We start from the raw sequence: 13,643 nt of genomic DNA, 5'->3' as shown, positions 1-13,643 counted from the left end.
GACATACAGTTATTTAAGTGTGACACTTTATCAATATAAACAAGACTAATTACACTGTCTAAAATTACATGTGCTCAGAGAGGCATATAATTTATCACAATAACAAATTTATCATTGCCATATTGCACAGCTCTAGTGTGAACCCATTTGTTAATATACATCCATTCCTGCATAACAGCATAACAGAAGTGTCAGCACCTTCTTAATCAGCATGTAAGCAATGTAAGGCTTTTGAAAAGTAATTATTGGATCATAAGAAAGAAACAAGCTGAATTTTTTATGGCCGTATCCCAAAAGAGAGAAATGAGTCTGGAGAAAATGTGCTGTAGGAATGTGCTCATCCTGTAGGTGCCCTTGGTTCCCTCTGCTGCTGATAAGTCTGGTTATGACCCCGCTTTTTTCAGGAAATCCTGTAAAAAAAAAAAAAAATGGACATCAGCTTAAAAAAGGAAATGTTGGGATGTGAAGAGTAATATATTGTTGTCACGTTGAGTCCAAATTATGAAAATAGTTTGTTTTTTGCTCATATCAGTGAGAATGTTACATGTGTTAATACACACAAACATATATATATATATATAAAGTCTTTTTTCCGCTAATATAATTATATGTACTTTGGAAATACAGTGCTTGTTACAGGCTTTTTTATTTATTGCACATTAACTAATTAAATACTGTTTGATGAAAGTAAGAACTTTTCTTCACTGAACTCTATCACTCTTAACTTAAACCTTTGCCCCTTAGTTTCAGGCAGCATTAATTAAGCTCTAGCCTGAAAATATTTTACAAGAAAGTAATTATCTCTGTTTTGTTGGATTCAAAGTACTGGGAATCACGAGACAGCCCTTTTTGCAGGGGTTGCACTTTTCCTCTTACTCTGGTCACAGTGCTGTCCTGTCAACATTTTTTTTCTAAGTGCTATACACACTTTTCACAGAAAGGGAAAGATGGACAGCAACAAAGCGAGGGCTCCTCCACTAAGCCCTCCAGAAGAAGATTTCAGGGAGGAAAAAATCTACGGGAACGTTTTTGCAGAACTTGAATTAGTAGAGCTGCCTCTGGGAACAACCTTAAGGTACAACTGTTAGTATTTGTATTAATTTTTGATCAATAGTTTGTAATGAAATCACTGTTTATATATATAAATTATATTAACTATACATAATAAAGCTGCATTATCACTCATGTCATTTAAAAAAAAAAAACAGGCCTGGACTGAAATTGACTGGAAAATACCAGTAAAGTCTGTATCTCAAAAACTAAGCTTTGTAAAATTCAATATTTTATTTTTTTTTCTACTTTTTTTTTCTATACTCTTCATGTGGCATACTTGGCAAGGAGAAAAAATCATTGTACAATGAAACTTGCTTCTTTACTGTGCAAATGACAATACTCTTTAAATTTTGAATCTTGGAATCTTTTCCTGTCAGACACTAATACTAAAACTCTCACTGTACTGATGAGCAGCTAAAACAGTCAATTATAAGCTAAACACAGTCTAATGCTTGTGTTCTTTGTATTTTTACATTTAGGTCACTTCATATGCACCTACTACTGATTTACTGGACTAATTACTGCTTCCACTACTATTGCTGCTACAACTACTATTGCTCCTAAAAACTCCTAATATTTATTTCTAACAACTGTTACTCCTACTACTGTTGCATCTACTAACTATACAACAGATTCACACTGCTAGTGTTTTTTTAACACTAATATTGTTCAGTACTGAGCAATAACTGGTTAACTGTGTGCTACTACTTTTATGGCTCTCCAAACGTGCTTTGGATCTCCAAGTAACAGTATTAGGAGTAATAGTCGTTAGTAATAATAAGACTTGTTAGGAGTAATAGTACTATAGCTGTAGCAGCAATAGTAGTGGAAGCAGTAATTAGTCTAGAAGGTGCTTCCCTCTGCTGACAACTTTTAAGAAGTTTTCAACTTTTAAGATTTCATTTTTCAGCAGTACCAATTGGTCTTATATAATGTTCCAATTTTTGGAGAAAGTGATTTTTGGGTTTTCATTGGCTGTAACCATAAAATAGATATGGGTTTCACATTTTGAACAGAATAACTGAAATAAAGTGACTTTTTCAATTATATTATAGTTTTTTTGAGCTGCATTTGTATAATATAAATGGGTCATTCTCCATTTGGAGTGGGAATTCAAGTGGATACATTTTAAAAAATCGATTTAATTTGTCCAGGAAACAAACAACCTTAAAATGTCTATTAACAACTCCACTTACCAAATATGCAAAATGGAGAACTTAATTCCAAATAAATGTAATATATTTTAACATAAAATGTTTTGCTCAATTTGTTACTAGTGTTATTCCATCTTGAAGAATTTATTTCAAAATACAATGTGGCTGAATGTGAAAAAGAAATTGCATTTAACTTAACATGTTACCAAAATATGTTTATAAACAAGCACTAAAATTAACTAAAATAAAGCGGTCTTTCTTTATACTTAAAGGCATCTTCCTATACTATTAAAAAAATAATAATAATACATTTTTTTAAATATAAGAATGAATAATTCTAACATTTCATGCATGATATGTTTATTAAAAATTTAAAAACATATAAAAGGACAAACATCACATGGTCACACATCTGTGACACCAGTGACATTATAGTTAAATTGGAGGATTTTGTGAAAAGCCTGCCTCATTGGCAGTCAAGAGACTGAGAGCAATGAAATAGAAGACATATGGCAATATATTTGATAAAAAAAAGTTACCTGATAAAGCAAAATACTGTCAAATTGATAAAATAAAATGAGCAAGTATGGACCTACCTTCTCATGCCTTGAGATGCTTATTCTTTGAAGACCTGTGACCCAAGAAACAGTTTAACAGAGCTAACAATATCTATGACAAAATATAATATAAGAGTCCTGATAACACCAGTGACCAAAATCTTTGTGACAAAAATATATTTTTTAAATAGAAAATATATATTTTTTAATGTAGTATAATGTTAATCATGTACATAGTAAGTGTGGATTTGTTTTATGAAATCTCAAAAGTTAAACATTTTTAATATTTCTTTTCACTAAAAATGTTTGCTCAAGTGTTGAAAATTGGTTGTGACGAGTTATTTTACATACGTAAAATAAAGAAATATTTTTAAATTTAAAAAAGGAAAATCTAAGAAATCATAAGGAAAATGTGGTTTTCATCTTAGGTTAACTGTCAAAATGTATATACTGACTCTTGAAATTGCCCCTAATATTTTAGGCTTTTTTTTAACCTTCCAACCTTTGTGACATGGTTTCCCACTCCAAATGGAGAATGATACTAATATTACTACTCCTGGTACTGGCTGGAGGCTGGGGAGTATTTTATAATAAACAGGGATGATCCTCAGCTTTTCTCCTCCTGGGCAGTTCTGGTTTTAGGTGTAAATAATCGCGCTAAATTTATAAATCCTGCTGTACTAAACTCCACACGCTGACCTCCTGTTGGCCCTTACTGTGTGCGCGAGCGCGATGCTCCTGAATGGAGAGGGGGGGCTCTCTGTCTCCACCTGTCGGCTGCCCCCCCCTCACTGCGCCTCCCGCCGCATTCTCACAACACACAGCCAACATGGCGGAGAGCGAAACCTTGGAGACTGTTACGGAGCATGAGCGCATTCTGCAGGAGATTGAGAGCACGGACACAGCCTGCGTTGGTCCGACGCTTCGGTAGGAGGCTTTGAGCTTGTTGTTTTGTCCGGGTTGTTGTTTGGTGAGGCGCTGTCTGTGTTCGCCGGGGAGGACGGATGGAGTTGGGCCTTTGTTTGCTAAAGAGAATCTAACGCTGTTAGTCTGCAGAATGACTGACTGACTGAGCGGTCCGTTACACAGCGCTGAGCGGAGGAATAAACCAGCTTCCGCTGACCGCCCCGCTAAAACCATTAGTTCTGAATCATGTCTGAGGGGGCTGGGATGGATGGGTGGATTGGGGCAGTTGACGGGCCGGGAGGCTGGCAGGATGGCAGGATGTGGGCACCTGATAGCCTGTGAGCCGCTGCCGGTGTTCTGTCGGGTTCTGTTACCTGTCGATATGTGCTGTTTCGCTGTTCTGCGCACGCGCGTACCCGCAATTTTAAATGTTAGTCATGATTCATGGGATTTATAAGAGAAAATGTTTCTGTTGTATTCTGCAGTTTTAGCTTACCGTTATTATTATTGTTGGGTAGTTTAAGAGTTAAAAAAAAAAAAAAAACCTACTTAAATATAAAAACCTGTATGGCACAGATTATTATTTTTTTTTAAAGAAAATGATAACCACCACTGCTTTAGCTAGCATTATTTAAACTACAGTGGTTTGGCTGCATGATGTCGCCCTCTGAGATTTAGTTGATTTTTATTGTCCATGTCTGCACTGATGCTTTAAAATCGTATGGTCATGAGAATTTGCCTTAAAGGTATGGAAAATTAATTGTAATTTATTGGTCAAAGAGTGTATGAACCCTGCTATGAATATACACTATGGTAGCACGATTTGACAAGGGAGCACAGTTAGGCACAACACCGGTTCAGGATGATACTGGTTGACTAGCTAGCTAACGTTACAGCTGGCTCAGCTAGCTTGGCAGTTTTCTTTCCGTTAGAGGATGAAATACGTCGGCGTGCGACTGTATGATGACTGATAACGTTAACGATATTTCTTATAGTGTACGTTGGTCATATATAGCGTTACATTGCTGTAAGTTAAGTGGTGGATAGTGGGAGCTTTAGCTGGGCTGTAGTCATCTCCTTGTCTGTCTATCTGTCTGTGGTCAGAATCGCAGGATGTGGCTGGTTCTGAATAAACACTTCATCCTAAACAAAGCCTGTGAAAACTAATCCACAAAAGCACAACCTAAAAATATTTGTTGTGATTTGATTTGGCTTAATAATCATTAGCGGGCGAGCTAGGTTATCTCTTAAGACCACCAGTGTCAGAATAGCGTAGGTTAGCTGGCTAGCTAGCGTATCTAGCTAGCCGATGTCCAGTTTCGCAGATCTGTATACCATACACAGAGCACAGTTGTGTGGAGGAGCATGTGTAGATCAGCGATTCTGCGCAGGACTGCGGGAAGTCTCCTGTTCACCCGCTGATGAAAGGAAGGTTGACTTACATAGCTAGTTCGCTATCTATCTAGGTTTACAGCGGTGTTTTAACAACGCTGGGACACATAAAGAGCATTTTTACACATTATTTAGCTCAGTCCAGCAGTGCTGGTGATTTACAGAGCAGACTTTGGATCTTGACATTGACGCCGCTCGTTAAGTGAAGCAGGTGACTGACTGACTGTCAGTGGGTGTGGTGGTCACGTTAGCCAGGAAGCTAACCTAGCTATTAAACCTTACAGTGAACATACTGAGTATACATCATTCAGTGAGTCTTTATTACCAAATGAAAATACGTGTTTTAGACCCTTTAGACTTTAGACAAGTTGTTCACTGAGATAAGTGATACTTTAGCTCTGTCACAGGTAAAGAAGTAGGCCAGGTGTGCTCAAATATAGCTCTGGAAAAAAATAAGAGATCACTTCAGTTTCTAAATAGGTTTCTCTGATTTTGCTATTTATAGTTATATGTTTGAGTGAAATGAACATTGTGGTTTTATTCTATATACTACTGATGACATTTCTTTCAAATTCCAAATAAAAATATTGTCATTTAGAGCATTTATTTTCAGAAAATGAGAATGTAGATTTTACAAAATTAACAAAAAATAAATAAAATAATGCAAAGAAATAAAAGTTAATATTCGTTTAGAAACCACTGCAATACTAAAGTCTTATATAAGGAGTTTACGATCAATAATTGGTAGAATAACCCAGATTTTTAACCACAGCTCTCATGTGTCTCAACATGCTCTCCGCCAGTCTTTCACACTGCTTTTGGGTGACCTTATGCCACCACTCCTGGTGCAAAAAAATCAGCTTTGTTTGATGGCCTGTGAACATCTATCTTGCTCTTGATTTCATTCCATAGGTTTTCTATGGGGTTCAGGGCTGGAGATTGTGATTGCCATGACACTGTCTTGATTTAGTGTTTTCTCATCCACACCTTAATTGATCTAGCTTTGTGGAATTGAGCATTATCCTGCTGGAAAAAAAACAGTCCTCAGAGTTGGGAAACATTGTCAGAGCAGATGGAAGCAAACTTTCTTCCAGGATAACCTTGAATGTGGCTTGATTCATGCGTCATTCACAAAGACCAAACTGCGCAATTGCTGAAGCATCCCCAGGTCATCACCTATCCTTAACCAAATTTCACAGTGGATTGCAAGTACACCATAGCAGGTCTCTATCTGAACATTTGATGGCCAGGTGTTGAGCAAAGCTGAAAATTGGACATCTTCTCTGAAAATTAAAGAAGATGACCAAACTCCAGTCCTCTATAGTCCAATTCTTATGATCTTTTGCAAACTTCAGCCTGGCTCTTCTTAGGAGTCCTACCCTAGGGGATTGTTTCGAACTTTCTATGTACTTCACCCCAGCTGGCATTTGCCATTCTTTTTATAGGTCTCTTAATGCTGGCTGGCATTTAAATAAGTTGACGATAAATCTCCAGACCTGAACCGCATTGAAAAACCTCCTGATTGTAATCATGTAAGATGTAAGTTGTTCTCAAGCCATTTTTGTGCCAGGAGTGGAATAAGGTCACCCAAAAGCAGTGTGAAAGACCGCCACTATGATTGGGAGATTGCTGGTTCCAATCCATGTCATGTAGCTTGCCATCAGCTGCTGGAGCCCTCAGAGAGCACATTGCTTGGTCCTTTTCCAGCATATTGTTTGAAATATCTAGACATCGGCCGATGCAATGATTCTAAAAGTAATTAAGCAATTAAAAAAGTAACTAAAAGCAATTATCGTACCGTAGTATCATGCATCCCTAGAAAGTACATTACTGTACTGTTGTTTTTCTAAACAACTGTCTCAGCATTGCTGCTGTTGTTTAGACGTTTTACATTGTATTAAAGTAGATCTTCTGGAGCTGGCATAAAGCTGTGGTCTATTCACAGGTCATACAAGTTTCTCCATATTTTTCAAGAGGTTTACTAATTAGAAATGCACATCATATGAATAAAGCCTTGTGGTATCTGTAAGAAAGTGTTAAAGCTGCAGTGCACAGCTAGCTTCCTTTTGACTAGCCCTGAGGCAATCTCTTTGCTACATGCTAATTTCACAGATAAAAATCAGTTCATTTTCTCTTCTTCTCATCTCTTCTGAAACTCAGCATGTCTGCAGTTTTCATAATTTAAAGTCTTCGTGAACCTTTCAGTGTCATTTTATTCCTCTGATTCCACTACGAGAAGTGTTTTGGTCCTGTTAGAGCCAAGAGCTTCTCAATAGCTTAGCCCTACACCTGCAGTGTCCAAATCCACATACCATTCTCAACTGTACTGTATTCCAAAATAATACAATATGCAATCCTTTCTATGCTTGAATATACAGTACTTTACTGTGGAGTACTGTGCATTAAGTTTGTTATAATACACCATTCTTTACTGCCCTATACTGTGCTTCACTCAAACATGGTTCAGGATATTTGTAATTTGAGTTTACCAACTTTAACTTGTTTACAGTTTTCATATTTATGAGTTAAGGTTTACAGCAGCCAGGGGCAATTCTAGGATCAGAAATTGCGGAAAGTCCCCAAGAGGGGTGAGTGTGTCATATCAGAAGAAATACTATAGTTTAGGTCATACCAACTATTATGTCCAGGGGACAGGTGTGTTCCTTAATTTTAAAACTTTCTTCAGCAGATAAATCTCTTCAGCTGGAAGAGGATATTGGATAGGGCTGATTGTCAGCCTGCAACATTAGCATCAGACAATACCAGCTTCAATAGTGCTGTTTTAATATGTGTGTATGTGCTCATTGCATGGCATAGTGGAGAGAAAATATATTGTACTATTTGTGCAGTGAGAAGGGACTGCTGTATTCATTATAAAAAAAAGTGTTGAATGATATACGTTCTTAGATTTAAATTTTAGATTTTATTTTAAGCTTTTTAGAGACTATCTTCCATTTGAAATAAACTTTTTTGATTGTCATGTTTTACACCTACTACATTGTACAGTATGCTATGTAATCTCGTACTGTTTGAAACAGTACTATACATTCTGTACAATGAATACTATACTCAACTTGACTTTCTTTACCAGTGGTTACCAGCGGTCCTTGTGGAGGTCTGCTGCCTTATTAATTTGATGTACAAAGCTTGCACACTCAGTACCGTATTTTTTAGACTATAGGGTGCACTTAAAATTTTTCTTTAATTTTCTAACCCTGTCTAGCACCGCTGGAGCAGCATTAGCATTAGCCACTAACCGTGCTAAGCGATTGCTCTTTTGCTGTTCATAGGCGAATATATCTGCCTGTAGTCTGCGCGTTTAACCTGTTAAAACAAGCTATGTGGGACGAACTGCTACCTAATATTGACCTGGCTTACCGGAACACTCAGGGTTCCTCAGTGGAGCACTGTTGGGCGGTGGTTAGCCCCTAATGCTAATGCTACTGCTCCAAGCCTTTGTGGAGATCTGGACATTTAAGCTTACTGTAAATAAACAGATTCACTTTATTCAGAAGAGAAATCTGACTAGATTAACATCCAGCACCTGTTTCACTTTGAAAGAAAATGTTTTTTTAAGAATTAAACTTAAAACTTATAAGTTTTGTTTACCTAGCTTAGCTTTTCTTAATGTAGGTAACCCACCACCACCCAGCACTTTATAATCTGGTGCACCTTAGGTATGAAAATAGACCAGAAAATAGATGTTCATTGATAGTGTGCCTTGTAATCTGGTGCGCTTTAGAGTGCAAAAAATAAGGTAGATGTGTTTGGAGGGTGACTGTAGTCTGCAGGAAGGAATATAAGATTGTGCTACAAATGCTGATTTTGCTCAGTAGCTCTGAATGCAATGTGTCTTCTGTGTCTGAAAGCACTGGTAATGAAATACCAGTTAACGTAGTTGTGTATTTGACTTTTCTTCCGGCAGAAGGAAGGAAGATAGTACCCTTGAGTTTAGAGGCCTCAAAAACAGGAAGGAGGAAATGTTTGGAGCATGGGCTTTCTTACGCTTCTTCTGTGTCTGTGTATGTATGTGTGTAAAAAAGAGAGGGACCATGTCTCTGTTGCCTAGTTCCCATCTTGTTTTAGCTTTAATGAGTGTATCTACTTGGGTTTAAGCTCTAGACTGCAGAACAGCAAACAGTGAGTGTATTTGTCAGCAGATAGCTGCAGACTTGTTGAATCATTTACTGACTAAGGGAAAAAAAATATTTGTGCTCAAGGCTGCCATTCACACTTCATTTGAAATTGAGAGGACGGAAAAAGATAGAAATGGTTGCTTTGGCAACACAGCCTTCATCTGTTATCGTCTAGCAGTCCCTGGGGTAAAGAGCTGTGTACGGGACTCTCTAGGAATTCAGAGAAAATGCTGCAGAATGTAGAGATTATGGGGGGACAGTTTTGGTTATTTAGTCCAGGTCATGATTTGTGGCTCCTTTTAACACCTGCTTTCTGACTTTGCGGTTTTGTTTGAAGCCAAACAGCAGGTGGGAAAGGTGCTGCAAACCATGGCCTGGACCAAATCCTCAATCTTAATTAACTGAACCACGCTCTAATTCATCTGCAAGTGTGAAAACACTTGTTTGGATGATTCAGACCAGTTAATATGGAAAGTTATGAAGAACAAGAAATAATACCTGTCGTATTTTTTGCTCTATAAGGCGCACCTAAAATCCTTTAATTTCACTGTGCCTTATGTATGAATTTTACCAGTCAGGTTGTAAGAAGCAGTAAAACCACTCTGCTGAAGTACAGTGTTATACAGGAGTTTCAGTAAAGTTTCTCCAGCAGTATTAGCATTAGCTGCTAACTGTGCCCTGTTCAGAGGTGAGTATTATTGGCCTGTAGCCTGCTGCTAACCCCAGCTAGAAATGGTGAAGCAGCATTAGCCGCTAACCACAGTACTAGCTATTTTGCTGTTCAGAGGTAAGTATATCAGACTGTAGCCTGCACATTTACTATGTTAAAACAAGCTATGTGGGACGAACGGCAAGCTAATATCGCCCTGGCTTACCGGAACACTCATGGTTCCTCAGTGAATCTTTGTCGGGTGGCATTAGTCGCTAACCACTAGCATTAATGCAAATGCTCCAGCTTTAGTGGACATCTGTAAATTTAATATTACTGTAAATAAATGGAGGCACTTTATTCACCCAAATAAACAATTTTTTTCAAGAGAAAATTAGAATTAGAGTTTTGTTTACTTAACTTAGCTGAGAAGAAACATGGTGACACCCCTGTTCCTACTACTAGTTTTTAGTTACTGGTGTTCCATACAGTGCGTCTTAAAATCCTTATGTATGAAAATAGACCAGAAAATAGACGTGTATTGATATGGCACCTTATAGTGTGAAAAATACAGTATTTTGTGTCACGCTTGTATTTACCATACAGGTGTGCAGTGTATCAGTGTTTTAGTGATATTGTGATACATTGTATGAAGCACCCCTGGTTAAAGTTTCTGTTACTGTGAATAGCTGAACAAAAGATGACCTGATTCAAGAAAACTCAAGAAGTTCATGAAGATACAAGAGGTGTTTGGGAAACTTGTATGGTCAGTATTTGGGGGAAAAAAATCCTTATTGGTACTTGAAATAAACATAATGAAGGCCTAGTGGGGCTCCAGACTGCTTATTTCATCCTGGTGTTTACTGCGTTTCCTCCCTGTCTGTGAGGGCCTATATGTTTACACGGGTCCATCAGTCTGATGAAGCTCACCTAGGGAACACTGGGCTGAGCGTTTCTTACTCATTGCCACACAGGTTGGCTGTTTGCCCGATTTGACCACCATGTTATAAATAAATCCCACCTGCTAGTGATTGCGTGTCCTGTACAATTTTCCCTTCTAACAACTGCTCCTGCAAAATGATTCATTTTTAATCATTTCAGCTCAGCAAACCAATTCAAACTGTTTAATAAGGTGTCTGCTATTGAAAGTAACATGAGTGTAAGAGTACTTATATCAGCATTAGCTCACGCTAGTGTCGAGTAGCAGCCAAGCTGTTTGTAACCTCCACCCAGCCCAGAACAAAGGCCATACAGGGCTAGCAGGAAACACCTGTAGCCTGGCCCTGCTCAGCCTTCACTTCCACTGTGGAAAGAGCCGGGGGGGGCAGTTGTGTATTTGTGTGTGTGTCTGCGTGTGTGTCACATCTGAATCTGAGGCTTGTGTTGTATTGGAGTACCTTTAGACAGACAGCAGGAAACTGGAACAGCTTAATGACCTTGAGTGTCATAAATGTATTTCACTACAGGACACACATGTTAATATTTCACTCAGTTTATATGACCTGGTTGAGTTAACTCAGTGAAGTGTGTCATAAGATATTTCTACACAGCAAATTCTGTTTTCAACTCATTTTAAGTGTATTTGTGTGACCATCGAATGCACTCTATTTCAGAGTTTAAGTAACTCTTTTCTGGTAGTTGGCCTTTTAACTCTGTTCAGGAGTTAACTCTGAACTTATTTCTCTCATCTAGAGTAAAATACAGCTCTCAGCTGGAGTTAATTTGAGCATAAACAGTGTTAAAAAAAAGAATGCAAACATAATTGTGTTAATGAATATCATTAAAAAACATTGTAACATTAACACTGCAGTTGTCAGGGCACTGTCAGCACTTTGTCACATTTTGCAGTGCAGAATATGGTAACTTGCTCTTATAGCCAATAAAATGTTAGGTAGGCAAATTACCATTATATAAAATACAATGGACTACCCCATGGAAGGTAGCCCTGGTATGGAAGCCATGGAAGGTTCACACTGATGGTAAGCTAGGATTGGGGGACACGCCCATTAGAGAGTTCACACTCCTTAACACCTTGGAATAAACTCTGAAATACTACACCGCGTTCCTAACTTTAGTTTAATTTGGAGAATAAATTCACACAAACACTTTTACACATTTTCTGTGTATGTTTTAATATGTGGAGACTGATTTGTAATGGCAGTGTGTGTACTTAAAATATATAATGTGCACTATAAAATGCACTGGATTATATGGACCACTATGAATTAGAGTTGCACGGTGTACCGAAGGTTCGATTCTTTTTCGATACTACGTCATCACAAACGATTCGGTTCTTTAGCGTTCGATGCTTTCGATACTGTATATAGCCCAGTCACTAGCTTCAAATGAGTCAAATTAGTATGCGCGATTTGATTCAGTTCATAAGAAAACTGATTCACACCGCAGCAGTCGGTGTGGCAGGATTCAGATAAACTTAGTGTTCTGAACAACTGAATCGATTCACGCGCAAGCCAGCAGAGCAGCAGCGAGTGTAGAATGGCGACGGCTAAAATAACAGATGTCTCTCGTCCGCGACTTGTGGACAAAACGGGCGCGAGGAGTGAAGTGTGGGAAAATAGTCTGAGATGTAGGCATCTGTTTTTTATTTATATTTTTATTTTTAAATAAAATAACGAAAATAACGAAAACTGAAAGTGAAACTAAACTACTTTATTTATTAGCGCTGTTTTCACTCCCGCAGCGGGGGGTGTTGTGCCGATTCTGTCCGCGAAGCGGGAGTCGTATTCAGTAGCGGATTCGGCACAAGCGCGGCGGCACCTCGCGGTCCGCGGTGTTAGTTGTAAGCGCTCGCGCTAGCCGCAAAATACGACAGAAAACACTGAGGGAGCTGCAGACTTATGTGTGGGACTAGAATATGAGCACGAGGAGATAAAAGAGATCCTTTACCTGTGAGTAGCTCACATCAGAACACGCAAATCTCTCTCTCTCTCTCTCTCTCTCTCTCTCTCTCTCACTCTCGCTGTGTCTCTTTCTCTGTTTCTCTCTCTCTCGCACGTGAACGTCTCCGCGTTTGACCTGCAGCAGTGTGTTTAGCTGTTCTTAAAAATCATTTTAATTAAATAATAGTTCTATGCTTCTATGTTACAGTGTTATTTAACATAATAGCAGACAAGCACCCTGATCTCTACAAAGAGCTGAGAAGTCGACAGGTTAGTGGAGTTAGTCAAGATACACTCTGTCTGTAGTTTTACTAAGATTTACTAGCGACTGCTTATTAAAAACGGTAAACGGTTGATTAATAAAACGGAGCAGTGAGTGTTAAAATGAACATAATAACATTGTAATGTTCTTCTGTCTCTTTATTTTCCTTATTCAGAACTTAACTTCTGCCCGCCCGTCAGGTTCACATAGTCAGGCTACCATTACCTCTGGTTTTAGTTTTTAGGAAGTGTTTAGATAATTATGTTATAGTTAAGGTTATAATAACGAAACTTGTTTTTTGTTCAAATGTTTCATTTTAGAATAAAAACGTTTGCACCTATTGTTCAGTGTTCAATCCAGTTCAGTCAAAAATAAACATTTTATGTTGAGATATTTTTATTGTTTTTTTTTCTTCCAAGTATCGTTTTGGTATCGAGAATCGTGATACTACAGTTGGTATCGGTATCGAAGTCAAAATTTTGGTATCGTGACAACCCTACTATGAATGATTGATTGTCTATTTTCTGCTCTATTTTCACACACAAGATACACCGGATTAAAAGGCGCATTATGCGACACTAATAAGGAACAGGGGTGTCACCATGTTTTCCTTCTCATCCAGCAGGTCTGGTTT

At 38.1% G+C, this 13,643-nt stretch overlaps 1 protein-coding gene across 6 annotated transcripts in view; it reads left to right on the top strand.

The window, feature by feature from the left end:
* The first annotated feature begins 937 nt into the window (after positions 1-937).
* The window catches only part of exoc6 (exocyst complex component 6), a 66,153-nt gene continuing 53,447 nt past the window's right edge, over positions 938-13,643 (top strand). For 2 of the 6 annotated variants that reach the window (XM_022669208.2, XM_022669209.2), the window contains exon 1: positions 938-1,075. In XM_022669208.2, the coding sequence (XP_022524929.2) occupies positions 948-1,075 (128 nt within the window). In that variant the 5' untranslated portion in view covers positions 938-947. Of the gene's footprint in view, positions 1,076-3,451; positions 3,692-13,643 lie in introns of those variants that run through there. The other 4 variants (XM_022669204.2, XM_022669205.2, XM_022669206.2 and 1 more) reach the window with 4 other exon arrangements.

Source organism: Astyanax mexicanus, chromosome 15 (assembly GCF_023375975.1).
Source record: "Astyanax mexicanus isolate ESR-SI-001 chromosome 15, AstMex3_surface, whole genome shotgun sequence".
Classification (NCBI taxonomy): Eukaryota; Metazoa; Chordata; class Actinopteri; order Characiformes; family Acestrorhamphidae; genus Astyanax; species Astyanax mexicanus.
This window is presented reverse-complemented; position numbering and strand designations above follow the sequence as displayed.